Raw genomic sequence first — 24164 nt, forward strand, 5'->3', positions numbered from 1 at the left:
TAAGTGCTATACAAGAGAGGCTATAGCTTCACTTAAAAAACAAACAAAAAGTATATATGTACGTACACACACACACACACACACACACACACACACGTACGTAGAGATAAGCAGCACTCTGCGACAGATTCCGACACGGTAAGTGGTGCAAGCAGGTAATCCAGATCCGTGGTTTATAAGACATAAACTAAAGAAATCCCACAGCACTCCGTCACTATGCTTGAAAAAGGTCCTATAGCAGGACAGAAACGTTGCAGCTGTTGACTGAATAAATCACATACTTTTTGGAACCATCAGAGTGCTGTGGGGTTTCTTTCGTTTATATATATATATATATATATATATATATATATATATATATATATATATATATATCTTCGCAATGTTTACAGAGGCTCTGTCACCACATTATAAGTGCCCTATCTCCTACATAATCTATTTTTATCAAGTTATGAGCGATTTTAGCTTTTCGCTAATGACTTTCTTAATGACCAAGTGGGTGTTGTGGAGAGAAGTGTATGACGCTGACCAATCAGTGACCAATCAGCGTCATACACTTCTCCCCTTATTCATTTACTCTGCACATAGTGATCCTGCGTTGTTCACTATGTGCAGTCACATACACCTCACATTAACATTACTGAAGCGTCTTGACAGTAAATAGACATCGCGTCCAACCAGGATCGGATGTCTATTCACAATCCCGACACTTCGGTAACGATTGTGTGTGACTTCCAGCACAGCAAGCGTAATCTCGCTGTAAATGGCAGCACAGCGTGATCTCGATGTGATGTGCTGTAAGTCCCACACAAACATTACCGAAGTGTCGGGATTGTGAATATGGTGTGTGTATGTGGCTGCACATAGTGAACAACACAGGATCACTATGTGCAGAGTAAATGAATGGAGAGAAGTGTATGACGCTGATTGGTCACTGATTGGTCAGCGTCATACACTCCTCTGTACAACGCCCACTTGGTCAAAAGTAAAAAAACACGCCCAGCTGGGCATTAAGAAAGTTATTAACATAAAGCTAAAAATTGCTCATAACTTGGTGAAAATAGATAGTTTTTCCAAATAAAAACCACTGCTGTTACCTACATTACAGCGCCAATCCCATTATGTAGGAGATAGGCCACTTATGTGGTGACAGAGCCTCTTTAAATAATAGAAAGCACAGGAATGGTCTACAAACAAGCCATTGCGCTGTGATTTATAAGAAACTGGGAATCAAAATGAACATGGATGTTTGTATGTATTAAATACCTGTAATGCTTCCATATTAGCACTGTGTGCCTCAGCGGACTCCATGTTACTTGAAGGAACTGGTCCTAGGCGTTCTTTGACAGACTGTTTGATAACTGGTAGATTTGGAGGCTGAATATTAAGCGGTCCAACCTAAAAAAGTAAAGCAGAAACAGACACTATATCAACTCATTGTATGTTAAAGAATAACTGAAAGCCAAGATGCGTTGATCGATAATAACGTGGAAAGAAATACCTGATACATCTACTTTCCTAAGTGTATAACCAAACCAACATATGGTTTGCCATAGAGCCGAATTTAAGCCATGAAGGTCAGGTAACCCCTTCAGGACTGAGCCTGTTTTGGCCTTGTGGCACAGCCTATTTTTTCAAATCTGACGTGTCACTTTATGGGATTATAACTTTGGAATTCTTTTACCTATCCAAGCGATTCTGAGATTGTTTTCTCGTGACACATTGGACTTTACCTTAGTTGAAAAATGTGGTCGATAAATTCAGTATTTGTGAAAAACACATGGGCAAAAATGTGCACATTTTTTTAAATTTGAATCAGCTTGTAAGACCGACAGTAATACCGCACCAAATAGTGACTAGTTAACATTTCCCATATGTCTACTTTATGCTTACATCATTTTTTGAACATACTTTTATTTTTCTAGGACGTTACACGGCTTATAAGTTTAGCAGCAATTTCAGATTTTCAAGAAAATTTCCACGAAGTACAGTAAAAAATTGTGTAGTACCGTGTTAGCCAGAGACAATATGAAATGTTAAATACTTTTGTGTCAAAAAAGACAAAAGTATAATAGGTATGATACCTTTATTGGCTAACCATAAAAGTTCTATATGCAAGCTTTCAGAGCACAGAGGCCCCTTCTTCAGGCAGTTTACAAATGAATGACTTAGAAAAAAGCACAACATTTAGATGTTACACAAAGACAATTAGTACATGAGGTGATACATCATTAAGATAAGCCGGGGCAATAAAACGGAGGTTATAGGGGTGATGACTTAGGAGTTAAGGCATCTGGAGTCACCCCTATAACCTCAGTTTTATTGCCCGGCTTATCTTAATGATGTATCTATCACCTCATGTACTAATTGTCTTTGTGTAACATCTAAATGTTGTGCTTTTTTCTAAGTCATTCATTTGTAAACTGCCTGAAGAAGGGGCCTCTGTGCTCTGAAAGCTTGCATATAGAACTTTTATGGTTAGCCAATAAAGGTATCATACCTATTATACTTTTGTCTTTGACACAAAAGTATTTAACATTTCAAGAAAATTTCCAAAACCAATTTTTTAATGGACCAGTTCAGTTCTGAAGTGGCTATGAGGGCCTTATTTATTAGAAAGCCCCATAAATCACCCCATTTTAAAAACTGCACCCCTCAAAGTATTCAAAACCACATTTAGAAAGTTTAACTCTTTAGGCATTTCATAGGAATTAAAGCAAAGTAGCAGTGAAATTCACAAATTTCATTTGTAATAAAAAAAAAAATTGTACCACAGAAGGTTATACCAGAGAAACGTAGCTCAATATTTATTGCCCAGATTCTGCAGTTTTAGACATATCCCACATGTGGCCCTAGTGTGGTAATTGACTGAAACACCGGCCTCAAAAGCAAAGGAGGACCTAGTGGATTTTGCTGGAATGGTTTTTGGTGCCATGTCATGTTTGAAACGCATTGGAAGGACCAAAACAGTGGAAACTCCCCCCAAAAGTGACCCCATTTTGGAAACTACACCCCTCAAGGATTTTATCTAGGGGTGTGACTACTTTTTTAACCCCATAGTTTTTTTGCAGAATCTTGTGTGAAAAATAAAATTTTTCATTTTTTCACAAATAATTCATTTACAGGACAGATTTTTCAGGCACAGAGCATGCAAGTGAAGGAAAGCACCTCAACATTTATTGCCCTATTTGTACGGAGATCAGAAATACCTCATTTGATCTTTGAAGAGATTCTGAGCCCCCAGAACAATGGAAAACCCCAAGAAATTACCCATTTCGAAAACTACACCCCTCGAAGAATTTATCTAGAAGTGTCATCACGTGTGTGTGTGTGTGTGTGTGTGTGTGTGTGTGTGTGTGTGTGTTGTGTGTTGTGTGTGTGTGTGGGCAGCAGGCGATGCATGTGTTGACATGTTTGCAGTGGATTTATTGACTTTTTTTTATTGGTATGGAGTTCATCTGTGTGATACTTATTGGTAACTTGCTTGCCTGGTCATAGCTTCTTTTTGGCCATTCAGCCTTAGTAATATGTATACTCCTCTATACCCAATTAGAAGGTGTAAGGGGGGATTCACACGAGCGTGTATTCGGTCCGTTCGGGTCGCGTGGTTTTCACGCACAGACCAATACAAGTCTATGGGGCAGTACAGACAGTCCGTGCTTTTTGCGCAACGTTTGTTAGCTGTGCAAAAAGCGCGACAGGTTCAATATCTCCGCGTATTTCGCGCATCACGCACCCATTGAAGTCAATGGGTGCGTGAAAACCACGCAGGTCGCACGGAAGCACTTCCGTGCGAACCGACTGAAACAGCGCACCAGCTGTCAAAAGGATGAATGTAACCAGAAAAGCACCACGTGCTTTTCTGTTTCCAAACATCCAAATGGAGTGTCTTTGAGATGAGCGAACCCGGACAATCGAACCGAACGTCACCGGGTTCGGCCGAACTCGTTTTGGCCGAACCCGGCAAAAAAATGTCCGGTACGCGACGTCCGGAGATAGTCACTGTCCAGGGTACTGAAAGAGTTAAACTGTTTCAGCACCATGGACAGTGACTACCGATCCCAATAAACATGAACCTGTAAAAAAAAAAACGAAGTTCTGACTTACCGATAACTCCCGGCTTCTTCCTCCAGTCTGACCTCCCGGGATGACAATTCAGTCCAAGTGACAGCTCCAGCCAATCACAGGCCAAGCACAGGCTGCAGCGGTCACATTGACTGCCGCGTCATCCAGGGAGGTGGGGCCCGATGTCGAGAGGCGCGTCACCAAGGACGCGACACCAAGGCAACGGCCGGAAAGTTCTCGGTAAGTACGAACTTTTTCTTTTTTTTTTAACAGGTTGCTGTATATTGTGTTCGGCATTCACTGTCGAGGGTGCTGAAAGAGTTACTGCCGATCAGTTAGCTCTTTCAGCACCTTGGACAGTGAAGGGCGTCGACTAGCCTCATCTCTATGATGGCGGCTGCGCGAAAATCACGCAGCCGCGCATCATACACGGACACACGCAGCTGTCAAATGGTTTTTGCGCGCGCAAAACGCTGCGTTGTTTGCGCGCGCAAAAACGCAACGTCCGTCTGTATCTGCCCTAAGGCTGTAATAGGGCGTTTAAAAGGGGTAAGACGGAGGTCGGTGGCGCTCTTTTCTGGGTGGGTGCCCTGACTAGGCAGGAACATATTAGGGGTATACTAGGGCATTTTGGTAGTTTTAGGTTTGCTCTCTGTACTATGTTGTGTCCATTGTTGGCCTTTTCATATGTCTATTTATTAAAAATTATGTTTCGTTGACGTATCTTTTGATGGTTGGAAAGGGAAGTGTTTTATATATTTATATCTATGTGTCTATTTAATATATATACACACACACACACACAAACATACACACACTGTTGTGTATTTCCTGTTTAACCCCTTCCCTCTTTAGCCACTTTTGACCTTCCTGACAGAGCCTCATTTTTCAAATCTGACATGTGTCACTTTATATGGAAATAACTTCGGAATGCTTTAAAGGGAAGCAGTCATGATTTTTTATATTTTTTTATTATATTGCTTTTAACCCCTTCAGGACTGAGCCTGTTTTGGCCTTCAGGACGAAGCCGATTTTTAAAATCTGACATGTGTCACTTTATGTGGTAATAACTCCGGAATGCTTTTACCTATCCAAGCGATTCTGAGATTGTTTTCTCGTGACACATTGGACTTTTTGTTACTGGCAAAATTTGCCCGATAGATTCAGTATTTAATTGTGAAAAACACCAAAATTTAGCGAAAAATTGCAAAAATTAGCATTTTTCTGAATTTAAATGTATCTGCTTGTAAAACAGATAGTAATACCACACAAAATACTTACTACTTTACATTTCCCATATGTCTACTTTAGTTTGGCATCGTTTTTTGAACATTCTTTTATTTTTCTAGGACGTTACAAGGCTTAGAACTTTAGCAGCGATTTCTCATATTTTCAAGAAAATTTCAAAAGGCGATTTTTACAAGGACAAGTTCAGTTCTGAAGTGGCTTTGAGAGTCTTATATATTAGAAAGTCCCCATAAATCACCCCATTTTGAAAACTGCACCCCTCAAAGTATTCAAAACAGCATTCAGAAAGTGTATTAACCCTTTAGGCGTTTCACAGGAATTAAAGCAAAGTAGAGGTGAAAGTTACAAATTTCATTTTTTTTATACAAAAAGACCCCCAAAAGTGACCTCATTTTGGAAACTACACCCCTCAGGGAATTTATCTAGGGGTATAGTTAGCATTTTGAACCCACAGTTTTTTTGCTAAATTTATTTGAATTAGTTTGTGAAGATGAAAATCTACTTTTTTTCTGAAAAAACTTAGAAATTTTTAATTTTTTCAAGGTATAAAAGAGAAAAAACAGCCCAACATATGTAAAGCAATTTCTCCTGATTATAGCAATACCCCATATGTGGTAATAAACTGCTGTTTGGACCCACAGCAGGACTCAGAAGGAAAGGAGCACCATTTGGATTTTGAAATTCTGATTTTGCTGGAATGGTTTTCAGTGCCGTGTCGCGTTTGAAATGCACTGGAGGGAACAAAATAGTGGAAACCCCCGGAAAGTGACCCCATTTTGGAAACTACACCCCTCAAGGAATTTTTCTAGGGGTAAAGTTAGCATTTTGACCCCACGGTTGTTTTGCTGAATTCATTGGAATTATTCTGTAAAGGTAAAAATCGACTTTTTTTCTGAAAAAAGGTAGCCATTTTTAATTTTTACAAGGAATAAAGGAGAAAAAACACCCCAACATTTGTGAAACAATTTCTCCCGATTACGGAAATATGCCATATGTGGTAATAAACTGCTGTTTGGACCGACAGCAAGGCTTAGAAGAGAAGGAGCGCTATTTGGCTTTTGGAGCTCAAATTTAGCTGAAATGGTTTTTGGGTGCCATGTCGCATTTGCAAAGCCCCTGAGAGGCCAAACAGTGGAAACCCCCCAAAAGTGGAAATTACACCACTTAAAGAATCTATCTAGGGATATAGTGGGCATTTAGACCCCACAAGTCTTTTGCAGAATTTATTAGAATTAGGCCATGAAAATGAATATCAACATTTCTTCCACTAAAATGTTGCATTTTTTTCAATTTCACAAAGGATAAAGGGGGAAAAAGCCGCCCAACATTTGTAAAGCAATTTCTCCCGAGTACGGCAATACCCCACGTGTGGTCATAAATGGTTTTTCATAAGAAAGTAATTAACCCTTTCTGGAGTGATCCATTTTTTTCTTTTCCTTCTTAGTTTTTTCCTCCCCGCGTTCCAAGAGAAACAACTTTTTTATTTTTCAGTCAATAGAGCGGTATGAGGGCTTATTTATTGAGGGACGAGCGGTCGTTTTTATTGGTGCCACTTTTTGGTACATACAACTTTTTGAGCACTTTTTATTACATTTTTAGGTAGAGCCAAGGTGACCAAAAAAACAGCGATTTTGCCGTTCTAAATTCTTTATTTTTCACGTGAGACGCTCCATACATCACCCCCCACACTACGACATGCTATGTCGTGGTGCGCGCAGGGGTTAATGCGCAGCGCATGGTGCGGAGTGAAAATTACAATTTTCCACTCATATGCCATTTTAGTGCACTATATGTTATGCCCAGTTTGTGCCAATGAAGACAAATACCTCAAAATATTAACCGGGTTCTCCCGGGTATGGCGATGCCATATCTATGGACGTAAATTGGTGTTTAGGCACGCTGCAGGGCTCAGAAGGGAGGGACGCTATTTGGCTTTTGGGGCGCAGATGTAGCTTGGTAGTAGTTCTGTTTGGGGTTTTACTGGTGTTTGAGTTTATAATGTGGGGGCATATGTAATCTGTGCGGGGTACATCAGGGTATAATAAGAGGGTATAATAATGCAGTAAATAAATAATAATCCGCAGATATGTGGCCGGTGTCGCACTGATAAATGGCGCCCGATCTTATCCGCTTTTGGAACACTCTGCACATTTTGCATCGCCATATTCTGAGAGCCAGAACTGTTTTATTTTTTCTCCACCGGAGCTGTGTGAGGGTTTATTCTTTGCGGGACAATCTGTAGTTTTCATTGGTACCATTTTGGGGTACCAGAAATTTTTTTGATCACGTTTTATTCCATTTTTTGGCAAGCAAGGTGACCAAAAACCATCAATTCTGACAATGTTTTTTATTTGTTTTTTTATGGCGTTCACCCTGGGCTATAAAATGACCATTATACTTTATTCTGCGGGTCGATACGATTACGGCGATACCATATGTATATAATTTTTTTATGTTTTGCAGCGTTTGTGCAATAAAATCACTTATTTATAAAATAAATAAATTTTTGTGTCACCATATTCTGAGAGCCATAACGTTTTTATTTTTCAGTCAAAAAAGCGGTGTAAGGGACGGGATGTAGTTTGTATTGGTACCATTTTGGCGTACATGCGACTTTTTGATCACTTTTTATTGTAGATTTTGAGAGGGTTGGTAACCAAAAAATTGTGATTCGAGCACTGTTTTTCGTTTATTTTTTTCGCGGTGTTCACCGTGCAGGAAAAATAATATTACAGTTTTATAGTTGGGGTCGTTACGAACGCGGCGATACCAAATATGTGTACTTTTTTTAACGTGTTAATTTTTTTCCTATAATAAAAGTCTTATTATAGGAAAAAAAGCATTCTTTGTTTGTCACTTTCTAACTTTGATTTTTACACTTTTTCAAAACATTTTTATTATCTTTTTTTTAACTTTTTTCACTTGTCCCACTAGGGGACACTTAGACGGCAGCTCTGATCGCTGCTGGAATACATTACACTACACACGTAGTGTAATGTGTTCTAACTGTCATTGTGACGTAACTGTCACACTGACAGGAAGCATCGGAGGACCGGCCGGAGGCTGATCCTCCGAGGCTTCCGTACATGGCAACCCGGAGGTCATTGTCTGGCCTCTGGTTGCCATGATAAGGATCGCCAGCCCCCGCAAATACATGTGGGGGGCTGCCGATCCGCTGTAAACCTCTTTGATGTGGTGATCGCAATCGACCACCGCATCGAAGGGGTTAATTGCCGATTTCAGCGGCGACAGGCCGCTGATCGGCAACGGGGAGAGCAGGGCTGACACCCTGCACAGTTAACCGCCGCTGCGGTGTAGCGCCGCGCGGCGGTTAACTGTTAAAGCGCGGACGTAACTGTACGCCCAGGTGCGCGAAGTTACTGCTCATGTGGACGTACAGTTACGCCAAGGTGCGGGAAGGGGTTAATATAATGTAAACAAAATTGTTATTTATTTGTGTTGCCACTTTCTACTGTTTAATGTATTCATACTTTTACTTCTCTATGGGGGCTGCCATTTTTTTCTTCATCTCTATGTGTCGATTAACGACACATACAGAGATGGAATACGGCAGCTATAGGGCATAGGGCACAATGAACATGAGCCGTTCATTGCTTCTGCTATCTGGCTCTGTACTGCGGAGACGCAGGTCAGAGTCACAGCAGAGAAGCTGGTTTGTAGGGAGATAGCAGGCACCATCATGAAGACCAGCTGCACTGAAGGTAAGGTATGTGTCTCTGTCTGTCCCTCTCTCACAGACCCCCGCTCTCTTGACCCCCGACGGCCCCCCCCCCCCATTGCTAGATGTATTCTAAGTGTGTGCGGAGCTAAGCTTGTCAGATGTAGTAGAGCTGAATATGTGTGTCTGTGTAGTAGAGCCGAGTGTGAGTGTGTGCGTGTATGTAGCAGTGCTGAGTGTGAGATGTATTGTCAGTGTGGACAGTATACGGACTGTGATCAGGTGAGGAGGTGAGGTATCCGTTAGCAGGAGGTCGGGGAGGAGACTGTCAGCAGCAGACGGTTATTCCTATCACAGAGTGGTGTGACAGTCTCATCTACTGCGGAGGAGACTGTCAGCAAGATTGCATGATGATGGAGGAGACGGTCAGCAAGATTGGGTGGGGATGCATCACCATACAATCCTGCGGACAGTCTCCTCCAGCATCACCATACAATCCTGCTGACAGTCTCCTCCAGCATCACCATACAATCCTGCTGACAGTGATGCTGGAGGAGACTGTCAGCAGGATTCTATGGTGACGCTGGAGGAGACTGTCCGCAGGATGGAGGGATAAAGACATTTAGCAGGAGAGGTATGTAAATTGCGCAAAAAAAAAGTGTCAAATACACGCCGTGTGAACCTGTCAACTGAAAAGTCATTCACTTCACTTTCATCATTCTAAGGGTATGTTAACACGCAGTTTTCAGCCATTTTTCGGGCTATAAACGTCCCGAAAAATCGGAAGCAGAACGCCTCCAAACATCTGCCCATTGGTTTCAATGGGAAATCCGGCGTTCGGTTCCGACGAGGCATTTTTGGAGCAGTTTTTCATTGACTCTATAGAAAAACAGCTCCAAAAACAGCCATAAAGAACGCCGACCAAAAACGCGAGTTTGATTAAAAAATGGCTGAAAATCAGGAGCGGTTTTTCCCTTTGTTTAGTAAGCGTGTGAACAAACCCTTAGCCTTTTGGTGTGTCCTATAGCTTCTGCAAGCTGCATTTCCAGAATCACACCCAAAATCACAGCCGGACACTGCTCGGCAATTTGAAGACACCTTTCCTGGCTTGTAGGAGGGGGGGGGGGGGTGAGATTCCCTCCCACATTTACGGCAGCTGTGAGTCAGGTTGCTTTGCTTTATTCACCTTGCTGTAATTCTGGGAAGTGCTCCCTCTGGTGGCCCACATATGAAAACTTCAAATTATTATTTTTAAAACTTTCCACCATGTGGAAGAAAAAAAAAAAAATACAGCAAAAAACTTAAATATAATAGAAATAGGTAACTTACTTAAAGAAAAAATTTTTAATTTGCGACACATTCCCTTTAACCTATCCAAGCAATTATTAGACTGTTCTCTCATGACACATTGGACTTTATGTTACTGGCAATATTTGCTCCATACAGTCAGTATTTAAATGTGAAAAACGCCAAAATTTAGCGAAAAATTGCAACATTTTGCATTTTTCTCAATTTAAATGTATCTGCTTGTCAGATAGGCAGTTATACCACATAACAAAGTCGCTAACATCCCCCATATGTCTACATTAGATTGACAGTGTTTTTTTTTAACATCATTTTATTTTTCTAGGACGTTACAAGGCTTAGAACTTTAGCAGCAATTTCTCACATTTTCAAGAAAATTTCAAAAGGCTATTTTTACAGGGGCCAGTTCAGTTGTGAAGGGGCTTTGAGGGCCTTATATATTAGAACCCTTCAAAAAGTCACCCCATTTTAAAAACTTCATCCCTCAAAGTAATCAAAACAGCATTTAGAAAGTTTCTTAACCCTTTAGACGTTTCACAGGAATTACACCAAAGTAGAGGTGAAATTTACAAATTTAATTTTTTGTGGTTTCAGAAATTCATTTTTAATCCATTTTTTTGTAACAAAGTTTTGCCAGAGAAACACAACAAAATATTTATTGCCCAGATTCTGCAGTTTTAGGTAATATCCCACATGTGACCCTAGTGTGCTATTGGACTGAAGCAACGGCCTCAGAAGCAAAGGAGCACCTAGTGGATTTTGGGCCTATTTTTTATTAGAAAATATTTCAGGCACCATGTCAGGTTTGAAGGGCTCTTGCGGTGCCAAAACAGTGGAAATCCCCCAAAAGTGACCCCATTTGGGAAACTACACCCCTTGAGGAAATTATCTAGGGGTATAGTGAGCATTTTGATCGTGCAGGTTTTTTGCACAAATTATTGGAATTAGGTTGTGAAAATGGAAATCTACATTCTTTCAAAGAAAATGTAGGTTTAGCTAATTTTTTCTCATTTCCACAAGGACTAAAGGAGAAAAAGCAGTACAACATTTGTAAAGCAATTTCTCCTGAGTAAAACAATACCCCACATGTGGTCATAAACGGCTGTTTGGACACACGGCACGGCTTAGAAGGGATGGAGCGCCATTTGGCTTTTGGAGCTCAAATTTAGCAGGAATAGTTTTCGGAGGCCATGTCACATTTACAAAGCCCCTGAGGGACCAAAACAGTGGAAACCTCCCACAAGTGACCCCATTTTGGAAACTACACCCCTTGAGGAAATTATGTAGGGGTATAGTGAGCATTTTGACCCCGCAGGTTTTTTGCAGAAATTATTGGAAGTAGGCCATGAAAATTAAAATCTACATTTTTTCAAAGAAAATGTAGGTTTAGATAATTTTTTCTCATTTCCACAAGGACTAAAAGGAGAAAAAAGCACCTGAGGGACCAAAACCGTGAAAACGCCCAAAAAGTGACTCCATTTAGAAAACTACACCGCTTGATGAATTAATCTACAGGTTTAGTGATCATTTTGACCCCACAAGTGTTTCATAGAATTTATTAGAATTGGGCAGTGAAAATAAAAACAATCCCTTTTCTTCAATACGACGTAGATTTAGCTAAAAAATTTTCATTTTCTCAACAAATAAAAGGAAAAAAAAAAAGAACCCCAACATTTGTAAAGAAACGTCTCTGTAGTACGGCAATACCCCATATGTGGTCATAAACTGTTTGGGCACACGGCAGGGCTCAGAAGGGAAGGAGCGCCATTTGGCTTTCAGAGTACAGATTTTGCTGGATTGGTTTCTGGTTGCTATGTAGCATTTGCAAAACCCCTGTGGGACCAAAACAGTGGAAACCCCCCAAAAGTGACCCCATTTTGGAAACTACAACCCTCAAGGTATTCACCTAGGGGTGTAGTGAGCATGTTAACCCTTCAGTTGTTTTGCATAAATTAGCAAGCACTCGATATTGCAGAGTGAAAATTGGATTTTTTTTCCATAGATATGCAAATATGTGGTGCCCAGCTTGTGCCACCATAACAAGACAGCTTTCTAATTATTATGCTGTTTCCCCCGGTTTTAGAAACACCCTACAAGGGGCCCTAATCTATTGCCTGGACATTTGACAGGGCTCAGGATTGAGAATACCATCCGAAATTGAGGCCTAATTTGTCGATTTACACAGAATTGTTTCACAATTGCAGAGGCTCAGATGGGAAATAATAAAATAAACCCCTCAGAAGTGACCCCATTTTAGAAACTACACCCCTCAAGGCATTTATTAAGGAGTGTAGTGAGCATTTTCAACCCACAGGTCTTTTCCATAAATGAATGCACTGCGGATGGTGCAAAGTAAAAATTAAACATTTTTCCCCAGATATGCCAATTCAGTGACAAGTATGTTGTGCCCAGCTTATGCCACTGGACACAACACACACCAAAAATTGTTAAAAGGGTTCTCCCAGGTATGGTGATGCCATATATGTGGAAGTAAACTGCTGTTTGGTTACACTGTAGGGCACAGACAGGTGGGAGCGCCATTTGGCTTTTGAAGCGTAGATTTTGCTTGGTAGTAGATTTGTTTGAGTATTACTGGTGTTTCCGTTTATAATGTGGGGGCATATGTAGCTGGGCAGAGTACATCAGGGGCATAGTCAGGTAGAATAATAATGGGGTAAATAATAAAATGATCCATAGATGTGTGTTACGCTGTGACACAATCCTTTCTGCACAGGCCGGTGTCGCACTGATATATGGTGTCTTTACTTATCCCCTTTTGGTCCACATGCCGCACCTTTGCATTTTGGGGAATTTTGCTAGGAAGTGTTGTCCTGGTATAATACGGGCACGCTCGCTTCTAGCAGATGTTTGTGCCCTTCCCTTCCTGGTTCCCTAATTTTAGGGCCACGATAAATCGCCTCTTGAAACAGACGAAACATTCCCCTCTGATCTGCACAACCGCATATTTTTTATTTCCTGACTTATGGAAGCCTTAACTCATTTAATTTTTTCATAGACGTAGTGGTATGAGGGCTGGTTTTTTTTTTCGGGACGAGCTGTAGTTATTATTGGTACCATTTTGGGGTACATGCGACTTTTTATCCTATTTTTTGAGAGGCAAGGTGACCAAAAAACAGCAATTCTGGCAGTTTTTTTTATACAGCGGTCACCAAGCGTTATAAATTACACGTTAACTTCATTCTGTGGGTCAGTACGATTCCAGCGATACCAAATTTATTGCACTTTTTTATGTTTTACAACTTTTTGCACAATAAAATTACTTTTGTAAAAAGAATGTCTTTTTTCTGTCGCCATGTTGTGAGAACCATAACTTATTTTTTTTTCCTTGACGGAGCTGTATGAGGGCTTGTTTTTTGCAAGACGAGCTATAGTTTTTATAGGCACCATTTTTGGATACATGCAACTTTTTGATCACTTTTTATTTCAATTTTTGTAGGGCAGTGTGATTAAAAACCAGAAATTCTAGCATTATTTTTTATGTTTTTTTTACGTCGTCCACCACGTGGAATAAATAAAATAATATTTTTATAGTTTAGGCAGTTACGGTCGCGGCGATACCAAATATGTATGGTTTCTTTTTTTCAATAATAAAGGACTTGATAAGGGAGAAAGGGCTATTGTGTATTATTTTATTACTTAAAACTTTTATTATATTTTTTCTAATTTTTTTTTTTTCCACACTTTTCTATAGTCCCACTAGGGGGACGTGAAGGTTCAACTGTCAGATTTTTTTTTCTAATACATTGCACTACCTACGTAGTGCAATGTATTAGATCTGTCAGTCATTCACTGACAGGAAGCCGATTAGGCTTCACCTCCGGGCTTCTGTAACAGCAAACAGGAGGCAATCGTTAGGTCTCCTGTTGTCATAATAGCAGTCGAGCAATTGCAGGGCACAGCTGCCGATCTGCTAGCAACCACAAAGATGCAGCGATCGCTGCATCTGAGGGGTTAATGGCCGGGATCGGAGCTAGCTATGGTTCATGCAGTTACAGGTGGATGTCAGCTGTAACATACAGCTGATATCCACCGCTGATGACCCTGGCTCATCTCCTGAGCTGACGCCATCTTGCCGGCAGCTACAGACACCTTTAAGGCCCCGCCTCCGGGCGGGAGCTGGAAGTTTTCCATGCTAGGCACACTGAGAGGCCAGTATTAGGCCTCTGGTTGCCATTGCAGCCACCGGCACCCTGGCGATTTCATTGCTGGGGTGTCGATGAGCTGCAAACACCTTAAATGCAGAGATTGCGTTTGACAGCTGTATTTAAGGGGTTAATGGCGGGGATCGAAGCTAACTTCGGTCCCCGCCGTTACAGCAGGATGTCAGCTGTCAGATACAGATGACATAATGGGGATGATGACACCGACTCAGCTCCTGAGCCGGTGCCATGCATTTGTCAGTAGAAAAACCTGATGGTTTACAAAATAAGGCTATGTTCACACGGGGTATTTTGCCGAGTTTTTTGACGCGGAAACCGTGTCGCAAAACTCGGCAAAAACGGCCCGAGAACGCCTCCCATTGATTTCAATGGGAGGCGTCGGCGTCTTTTTCCCGCGAGCAGTAAAACTGCCTCGCGTGAAAAAGAAGCGACATGCCCTATCTTCGGGCGCTTCCGCCTCTGACCTCCCATTGACTTCAATGGGAGGCAGGAGAAAGCGTATTTCTCGCCGTTTTATGCCCGCGGCGCTCAATGGCCGCGGGCGAAAAACGGCGCGATAATCGCCGCGAAAATCGGCGTGCAGGGAGAGGAATATCTGCCTCAAAGTTCCAAACTGAATTTTGAGGCAGATATTCCTCCCCCAAAATACTCCGTGTGAACATAGCCTTACTGCGCACCTAAGAGCACAATATTGAAAAACTGAAGGGCCAAACAAAACATTTATTTGAGTGATCCAGGCATTACTACAACATGGAAGACTTGTATGCGCACCTCTGCATACACAACCACAAGAGAATTGCAAGTCAACCGCAGCAGTGGGTGTCCGAGGAGGAGGTTACTCCGGAGATACGAACTACACTTTGAGCAAACAATCAACAGCAGGAATGGGCAACACTGACAACTGGCAGGGACGCACCACTGGACAGGACAATCATGGGTAGGTTCAATGAGGCTGGTACACAGCGGTATCATATGGTTCGGTAGGTAGTGTAGCTGTGTTTACATTAAAAAAAAAAAAAAAACCACCTGCTACCGAGGCCGCTTTATTCACCTCTCGCAGGTTTATTTGACCCTACTTCTGCCATCTCTGAAGTCAAAGCGACCACGTCCTCAGGCCTCATTCACACGGCAGGGTTTCCCGGCCATTCATAAATCGGCCGGCACCCGGCTGCATTAGGAATAATAGACCCCTAATGGGGCTATTCACACGACCGATTTTTTGACGGCCGGGAAAACCGGCCGTCAAAAAATAGGACATGCTCTATTTTCGGCCGGGTACCCGGCCCCCATAGAAGTCTATGGGGCCGGGTAATACACGGCCATCACCGGGATGTGTCCCGAGTGATGGCCGGGTTTTCCGGTGCTTTCGCTCTATCTCCTCCTCCTCACAGCGCAGAGTGCATGTGAGGAGGAGTTGATGCCATTCGGACGAATGGCTGTACACGGTGTGGCAGGGCTGGGGTGTACAGCAGGTGGAAGGGAGCGCTGCGCTGGCTCCCTTCCCCTGCTTGTTTTAAAAGCGCCCTGGCCCGGCGACACCTTCGATGGCCCCGCTAGCAGCTACTGCTACTACTTTGGCGACGCCACTATAGCAGAGCGGGGAGGTATCTCCCCGCTCTGCTATGTGCTAGCCGCACTTTAGCTCCTTGAAGGAGCGGAATCCCTGTGTTTTCGGGGATTCCGCTCCTGTACAGAGCGCTTGATGTCTCTGTCCATATCTGGGCAGTGACATCAGGGGAAACTCCTGAAGCGGAATCCCCGAACACATGGGGATTCCCCTTCAGGAGTTGCCGCTGATGTCACTGTCCAGATCTGCCCGGCCCGGAACGTATGCAAAACTTTATGCAAACCGGCCGGGCAAAATGGCCGATTTTACCGGCCGACACTCGGGCTCGGGCGGGACCCGGTCGTGTGAATCCCGCCTTATTCTAGCTCAACTCTCCGCAGAGCCCGTCTGATGCACGCAAACACTAGTATGATGGCAGCCTCTGCCATGCCTCCAGAGAACATGGAAAATGTAGTAGCTTTCAGCATCTGCAGAAGGATCTTATTAATCTTCTGATCCTTGTGAAGTCTTGCGTAACTTCTTTACAGCATAATTCTTTACATTAGAATAGTGCTGCGCCCACAGGATCACATTTCATTTCACATTGCGAGGCTATGGCACTCTCCTGCCTATTCTTGTAGACAGCAAAGTGACAATTAAACGTCATTGCAAAGTTGCTTCTTAACATGTACAAGCAAATGCTAATCATTCTATTAGATTACCTAAACATTGGAAACTAACGGAATGTTAAGCGGATGTCACCTTCATGTTCTGCCACTAAGTATTCTAACATTTCTAAGTTAGTCAGCGCTGGGAACAGTCACACTCCAATGTATGTTGTCTATTTGAATTATACAATTTGGTTTAAAATATTTCCTAGACAGCCCAAATGCAGCACAGTAATTACCCAGAAACTCAATAGTTTAGATATTTTTCAATATGGAAAATCACCTTTGGAGCTTTTGTTTGCTGAGCGGGGCCTTCCCTGTGCCAATACATCTTAATAAAGCGGTTATTGAGAACGGCTTCTGTGCTCGAGATGGCTTTCTTTGCATCAGCATATGTTGCAAACTGAATTAAAGCACCTTCAGGATCCCCTTCATAAGCAACCTGCAAAGAACAGTAATAAGAAGCAGAAAACTACATGAATACGGACTGCCAGAATTCTTTCTATAACATGGTCACATTACAAGATACAATGCTTCTCTTAAAGAATCACTACAGTAGTTACTTGTATTAGCGACAGCAGATGAAGCGGTCATCTAACTCCGCTCCAAAAGCTTGGAATCCTGTTTAGCTGCAATGTCTGCCATGCATTAGAGAGCATGTGCGGAAACGTCCACACAGGAGCAGCCCCAAGATTATCAGCAGTGATCGAATCGAAATCAGTCAACTCCAGCATTTTCAGTGCCAACTCAGACAGCAATTTCTGTTGGGGTTTCCAGCTGATGCACAAAGCCATTTCTTCATCCCCATTTATTTCAATGGAGAGTGACATGGCAAGCACAGCTACCTCTCCAAGAACAAATGGATTAGGACCGCTGCTTCTCAAGAGAATCCCAAAAATAAGACCCTTTGAAAAAACCCTGTTCTAGCACATCTTATTAAAGTGCCATAAAAGAGCATCTGTGGTTAACTACTGTCATCATGACAAACTTGTGGTAAATAGGAGGGGAAAAAATAGTAATGAAAAAACAAAAACAAAAAACAACTTAATTTCCTTTGACTTAAAGATTTGACAACTTATGATCTATCCACCGGATAGGTCAACTAGTATATGATTGGCTACTCCGGTAGCCTGCTGGCACCGGATGTCATTGCACAGTATGCAAAGCACGGAGCCAGAAACAGTTGGCTCCGAATGCTGCAGAACTGCAGCTCTGCTCCTAGTCACTTGAATAGGAGTAGAGCTGCAGCTTGGCCGCTATTCCGAGACTGGAGCCATCTGCTTCCAGCAAGGACCTCTGGTGCCCGGAGCAGCTGATCGGTGCGGGGTCCGGGTGTCAGACCCACACCGATCATACACTGATTACCTATCCAGGGAATGGGTCATCAGCTGTCCAGTAGTGAACAACCCCATTAAACGTAAAGGATTAAGCAGAAATGCGGACAATAGGAGAGATCTGTCTTTTTGCCCAAATCACATTTGCAAAACTCTCAAAGTTTGTCAAAATGGCTTTTCTATCCACCCAACTGAAAACATCCGAAAATAGAACAGCGAGATCTTGTCCAAAAAGCTTAATTGTACAAAATCTGATTGTATAGAGGAGGGGGGGGGGGGGGGTTCTGAAATGAGACTCCAGCATATTAAAACAAAATTACCTGCAGATTCACCAGTGTCCCAAATTTACTGAAATGCTCATTCAGTTTACTGATGTTATTCAGCGCCGGAGGAATTCTCCGCAGTTCAAGCTTAGTATTTTCGTTTCCAAACACAACTTTCTTCTGAAAGCCAGGTGCATTCATTCTGTTGAAATGTGGTCTGTGAAGGTAGAAGTCTCCGTTAAAGAGCCATACATGCATAGAAAGAACTATTACATTCATGCAGATTTCTACTGTAAAAAGGGAACATGCAGAGGATTTTTGCCACTTGTAGAGGTTAAGAAACCCCCTAACAAGGAAACTTATGATTTTTAAAAATAAATTTTTATTAAAATCAGAAAACAAAAAAGGGGTAGGGGCAGAAAAAGCCTGTCTACTTGTCCTATTAGGGCATATGGATGCCCCACCGCTGGGCTTCCCCCTCTACAATCCAGAGCAGAGAACCACTAACAAGCAGCGGCTTTCAGTCTGACAGACTCAGGTCACCCATGTATTTATCTCCGTCTCTCCCTTTAAACTAGGTATAGAGCAAGGGTTACAACATAAACCTGCGCATAACAAAACAAACCAAAATTTACACATTACATCCACTTCATGGAGGCAGAACACACATCTAAGGGTCCATTCTATTGCAGAGTACATCGGAGGCACACAGCGGGAGCATTTTCTGATGGGTGCCCCTGGATAGGTATTACAGTGGCATCCAACTCCCTTAGACCTCTAGTTAAACAGTATAGAGTGCTGAATGTTTTATTGCGGGATGTCTCAGTATGGCAAAGCGCAGCAGTGGAAACAAAGGTATACTGACAGATCAGCCTGACCGGCTAAAAGGACACTCTTTAGGCCTCCGTCGAGTGAAGTATAGGCGTAGGTGAAAAACTAATATTAACTTGCCTACAAGTAAAACTTCTTAGTAACAGATTGACATCATGGTATGTAGTGTGTGTCTCAAAAATAGAACACACACAATTTGGCAGCAATTTATAAGTTATCGAGCACTAACTTACTTGTCAAACCACGTTTTTTTCAGAATTCCAGAGTCTGCAGGTGTAAGATTTCTTTTCCGAGAATCAGCGTCCACTACAATCCTCATATTATTGTTGACAGGTTTTTCTGAACAAAAATAATAAAATATTTAAATGATAAAAATATATATTTCTAGAGATGAAACAAGGGGGGGGGGGGGGGGGCCTTGAATGAATGCATGTGGAGAATTGCTGATCATATACCAGGTTAGAATCTCAAAAGGACTTTGCTGCCCCCTGCTGACTCCCACTACATTTGCTAATTTTTTTAACCTGGACATTAGTTACCACACCTGCTTGAAATTGCTTAAAGGGAACCTGTCACCAGTATTTCACCTATTAAACCAGCAATACCTGGTGGTAGTGGGGGAAAAATAATTTTTTAATGTAACCTATAATTATATTCTAAGTAGGCCCTGTACCTTTAGTATTCAGTTTTTAGTGTTCACGACCCGAATTATTACCATAAAAAGGCGCAGAATGTTTGCGCCTTTTTGTTATGCGCGGAGAAGTTTAGGAGAGGGGATAACGGCAATGAACTTTTGACAGCAGCGGCCAGCGAGGGCTGAGTAGAGTTCAATAGATAAAACGCTGGTGACAGGTTCCCTTTAAGTTTGGAATATTCAACACGTTATCCAAAGTATTCTCTCTTCCATATAAAAGTCTAATGCAGGCTAAAAGTGGTCAAATATTTAACCCCATAATCACAAAGCCTGTTTGCCCCATTAAGATCAGGCAAACATTTTTAAATCTAGTATGTGCGACTATATCAGAGAATTACACAAAGTTTTGCACATCTTAGTGATCTGAAATGTATTAGTTTTTTGTCACATTGTATTTTAGGTTGTAAAATTAGGCCAATATTGTTTGTGTTTATAGAACGTAAAGCCGATCTGACGAATTAAAATAGATTTTTTCTTCTAGTAACTGACTCCGCATCTCATCGCTTGCAGTTTGTGTGAGTAGAGCACGCGAGGAGGGCTGAGCCAGTATTTACCAACGCAGTGCTTATGACCTCTGATTCGCTTATAACAATGAATCACATGATCAGTAACCAATACTATTGGCTTCTGATCACTGCCGCAAGCTGTTAGCTAACAGCTGGAGCGTGAAGAATCGCAATTTTAGTCTGAAGTGCCGCCATTAAAAAGCTATTCTCTAGAACACAGACCCTTAATGATTACTGTTAAAGGGCTAGTCATTAACCCATTCCCGACATTTCATATACATCATAGTCAGTGGGTTCTGGGCGTATTAAGCAGGTTCATGGGCTGAGCCTGCTCCATACTTTACGAGTGTCACTTGTACATTACACTAACAGCCGGGATTGGGGATAACTAAAATATTAAACAGAATCGCGGTGTGCCGATGGTTGCCATGGCCTAATAAAGGCTTCCAGGTCTGCGATCTTGGTCCTCCTACTTAGCCTTGGGCAGCTTAGTATTACAGAGTATAGTGTATCGTGCAAGTGATCGCATGTTTATAGTCTCCTAGTGGTGATAAAAAAAATAAAAAAAAATGTAAATAGTTTAAGTTTAAAGAAACAAAAAAAAAAAACAAAAATAAATTTTCCCACTTTGCTTTTGTTTATTGTAATTTATATTACTTTAAAGGAAAACATAAAATCGGTATCGCCATGACCGTAGGAGTCAGAACTATTACAATGTAACATTTAACCTGCAGGGTGAACGGTCTATAAAATGTAAAAAAAAAAAAATATTTTTACTGCATGTTAAACATTGTAAGGAAATTCGTTTCTTTTTTTACTTATTTATTTTTTTATTCCACCTCACAAAATAATTGTAAAAGTTTCCCAGTATATTATAGGTTACATCAAATGGTGCAGTCGATGGCTTTTGGGAGGAAGGGAGGGAAAACCGGAGATGAAAAATAAAGAAAAAATAGCCATGCCGAAATAATTTGAAACAGACTAAGGGGGGATTCACACGAGCGTGTATTCGGTCCGTGCGGGCCGCGTGGTTTTCACGCGGCACGCATGGACCAATACAAATCTATGGGGCAGTACAGACAGTCCGTGCTTTTTGCGCAGCGTTTGTCTGCTGCGCAAAAAGCACGACAGGTTCAATAACTCTGCGTATTTCGCGCATCACGCACCCATTTAAGTCAATGGGTGCGTGAAAACCACGCATGCCGCACGGAAGCACTTCCGTGCGAACTGCGTGATTCGCGCACCAGCTGTCAAAAGGATGAATGTAAACAGAAAAGCACCACGTGCTTTTCTGTTTCCGAACATCCAAACGGAGTGTCTTTGCGATGAGCGAAGCCGGACAAGCGAACCGAACTTCGCCGGGTTCGGCCGAACTAGTTTTGGCCGAACCCGGCAAAAAAATTATCAGTACGCGACGTCAGGAGATAGTCACTGTCCATGGTGCTGAAAGAGTTAAACTGTTTCAGCACCATGGACAGTGACTTCCGATCCCAATATACATGAACCTGTAGAAAAAAAAACGAAGTTCTGACTTACCGATAAATCCCGGCTTCTTCCTCTAGTCTGACCTCCCTGGATGACGATTCAGTCCAAGTAGGGATGCACGGTGCATCAAAACTTCGATACTGTTTCGATACTTTGCATCCCTAAACGGTTCGATACCGCTATTTCCTGTATTTCGATACTGAGCTGCGCAGCCGCACAGCTCAGTATTGTAATACATGAATGTATGGGAGCGCGGCTGCGGCTGTGTAATTCAGCCACAGCCCCGCTCCTGAGTCCTGATAACATGTGCGCACGATCAGGATGATGCGATGTGGCCAGCGATGTACTTATGAGCGGCGGCACTGAAGACCGAACATGGCGGGCGCGCTGCAAAACACCCCCATGTTCTGTGTTCAGTGCCTGAACCGCCGCTCATTAGTGCAGCGCCGGCCGCACCTCCTCATGCTGACCGCGCGCGCACTTCCTGTCAGGAGCGGGGCAATGGCTGTATTACACAGCCGCAGCCCCGCTCTATAACGGCGGAGATCAGTGAAGCCTCTCCTCTCCGCCGTTATTCTCCTGAATGCTGCGATCACAGCTGACTGCAGCATTCAGGGGAAAGTGAGCAGGGGGGATGCCCCTGGATCGCGTCACAGGGAATTCTTGTGACGCGATCGAGGGCCATACCATATATGGGCAGACAGCCCAGGGTCTATTGACAGACCCCAGGGCTGTCTTACCATATTTCATGTTGTTAGGACATACCCAAGTATGCCCTAACAACAGCCTGTGTGCTATACATACACAGGCTAATGTACTGGCACATATCTGATATATGTCAGTACATTGAAGTTTAAAAACAAAGTATTGTTAAAATTAAAAAAAAATACACCTTCACCTTTTTTACAATAAACATTAAAATAAGTCTCAATACATAAAATACACACATTCAGTAATGGCGCGCACAACAATTTTTCTGCATCATTTATGATGTGTGCGCTGTAAAAAAATGAAATAAACACGGCTTTCATTCACTTATTATTGTGAGGCACGAGGTGTGATGAATTTACCCTCCATGTTCCTCACATTAATAGTAATTAACCCCATCATGTACCTCGCACATTAACCCATTATGACTGAGAAACATGATGGGATTAATTACTATTAATGTGAGGCGCGTTCAAAATTCATCACACGTCGCGCCTCACATCAGAAAACGGAAGATTTTTTTTTTTTTATTACTGTTGCCAAAAGTATCGAAATTGGTATCGAAATCGCAATACTAAACGAAGTATCGGTATCGAAGTCCAAATTCTGGTATCGTGACATCCCTAAGTCCAAGTGACAGCTGCAGCCAATCACAGGCCAAGCACAGGCTGCAGCGGTCACATGGACTGGCGCGTCATCCAGGGAGGTGGGGCCCGATGTCGAGAGGCGCGTCACCAAGGACGCGTCACCAAGGCAACGGCCGGGAAGTTCTCGGTAAGTACGAACTTTTTCTTTTTTTTCAACAGGTTTTTCGATATTGTGTTCGGCATTCACTGTCGAGGGTGCTGAAAGAGTTAGCTCTTTCAGCACCTTGGACAGTGACGGGCGTCGACTAGCCTCATCTCTATGATGGCGGCTGCGCGAAAATCACGCAGCCGCGCATCATACACGGATGACACACGCAGCTGTCAAATGGTTTTTGCGCGCGCAAAACGCAGCGTTGTTTGCGCGCACAAAAACGCAACGTCCGTCTGTATCTCCCCTAATGATCAGAATTGGAGATACAAAGAGGGCAAACAAAAAGTTGTAGTCCTGGCTTACCCACTGGCTTTTGCACTACGCTAAACAATCCCTTTCATTACATACGGTCCCCTCAAACATTTCTCAGCACAAACTTTAGCTACTAGACACTTCTGACAGGGTCAAGGGTTTTGAAAGCTTATGGTCTCATACGTTTGCGTTCTAAAATTATCCAATCAGGTCCAGGTCGTAACAAACAAAAAGAAAGACACTATTTATTACCACTGCAGGGCTAGACATGATACAGGGGATGTTCACATCTTCCATCACGGATTCCGTCATAGCAAAAATAGTGCAGAATGCAGTTTTATTCTTGCTGTCAAACCAACGGAAACCCGAAAAACCATATTATTAGTCAATGGAGTCTATTGGGCGCCATTTGGTTCGGTATTCACATCACAGCTTTCGTTATAAACAGACTCAGATGTGAACATACAAACCAAAGTAGAATAGATGGATATGGACTCCAGGAGTACAGTATGCTTCAAGTGATTTTATTTTCACACTTTTATACTCAATCATGAGTCAACGCCGGTGAATTTAATACATCATATAAAATAGCAACATTCAT

At 42.4% G+C, this 24164-nt stretch overlaps 1 protein-coding gene across 2 annotated transcripts in view; it reads right to left on the reverse strand.

The window, feature by feature from the left end:
* RBM26 (RNA binding motif protein 26) overlaps window positions 1-24164 on the reverse strand; it is a 77747-nt gene that overhangs the window by 31318 nt on the left and 22265 nt on the right. For both annotated transcript variants that reach the window (XM_075852376.1, XM_075852375.1), the window contains exons 11-14: window positions 19354-19459; window positions 18347-18506; window positions 16976-17134; window positions 1267-1398 (exon numbers count right to left, since the gene is read on the reverse strand). In XM_075852376.1, the coding sequence (XP_075708491.1) occupies window positions 1267-1398; window positions 16976-17134; window positions 18347-18506; window positions 19354-19459 (557 nt within the window). The remainder of the gene's footprint in view (window positions 1-1266; window positions 1399-16975; window positions 17135-18346; window positions 18507-19353; window positions 19460-24164) is intronic.

This window comes from Rhinoderma darwinii, chromosome 2 (assembly GCF_050947455.1).
Source record: "Rhinoderma darwinii isolate aRhiDar2 chromosome 2, aRhiDar2.hap1, whole genome shotgun sequence".
Taxonomy (NCBI): Eukaryota; Metazoa; Chordata; class Amphibia; order Anura; family Rhinodermatidae; genus Rhinoderma; species Rhinoderma darwinii.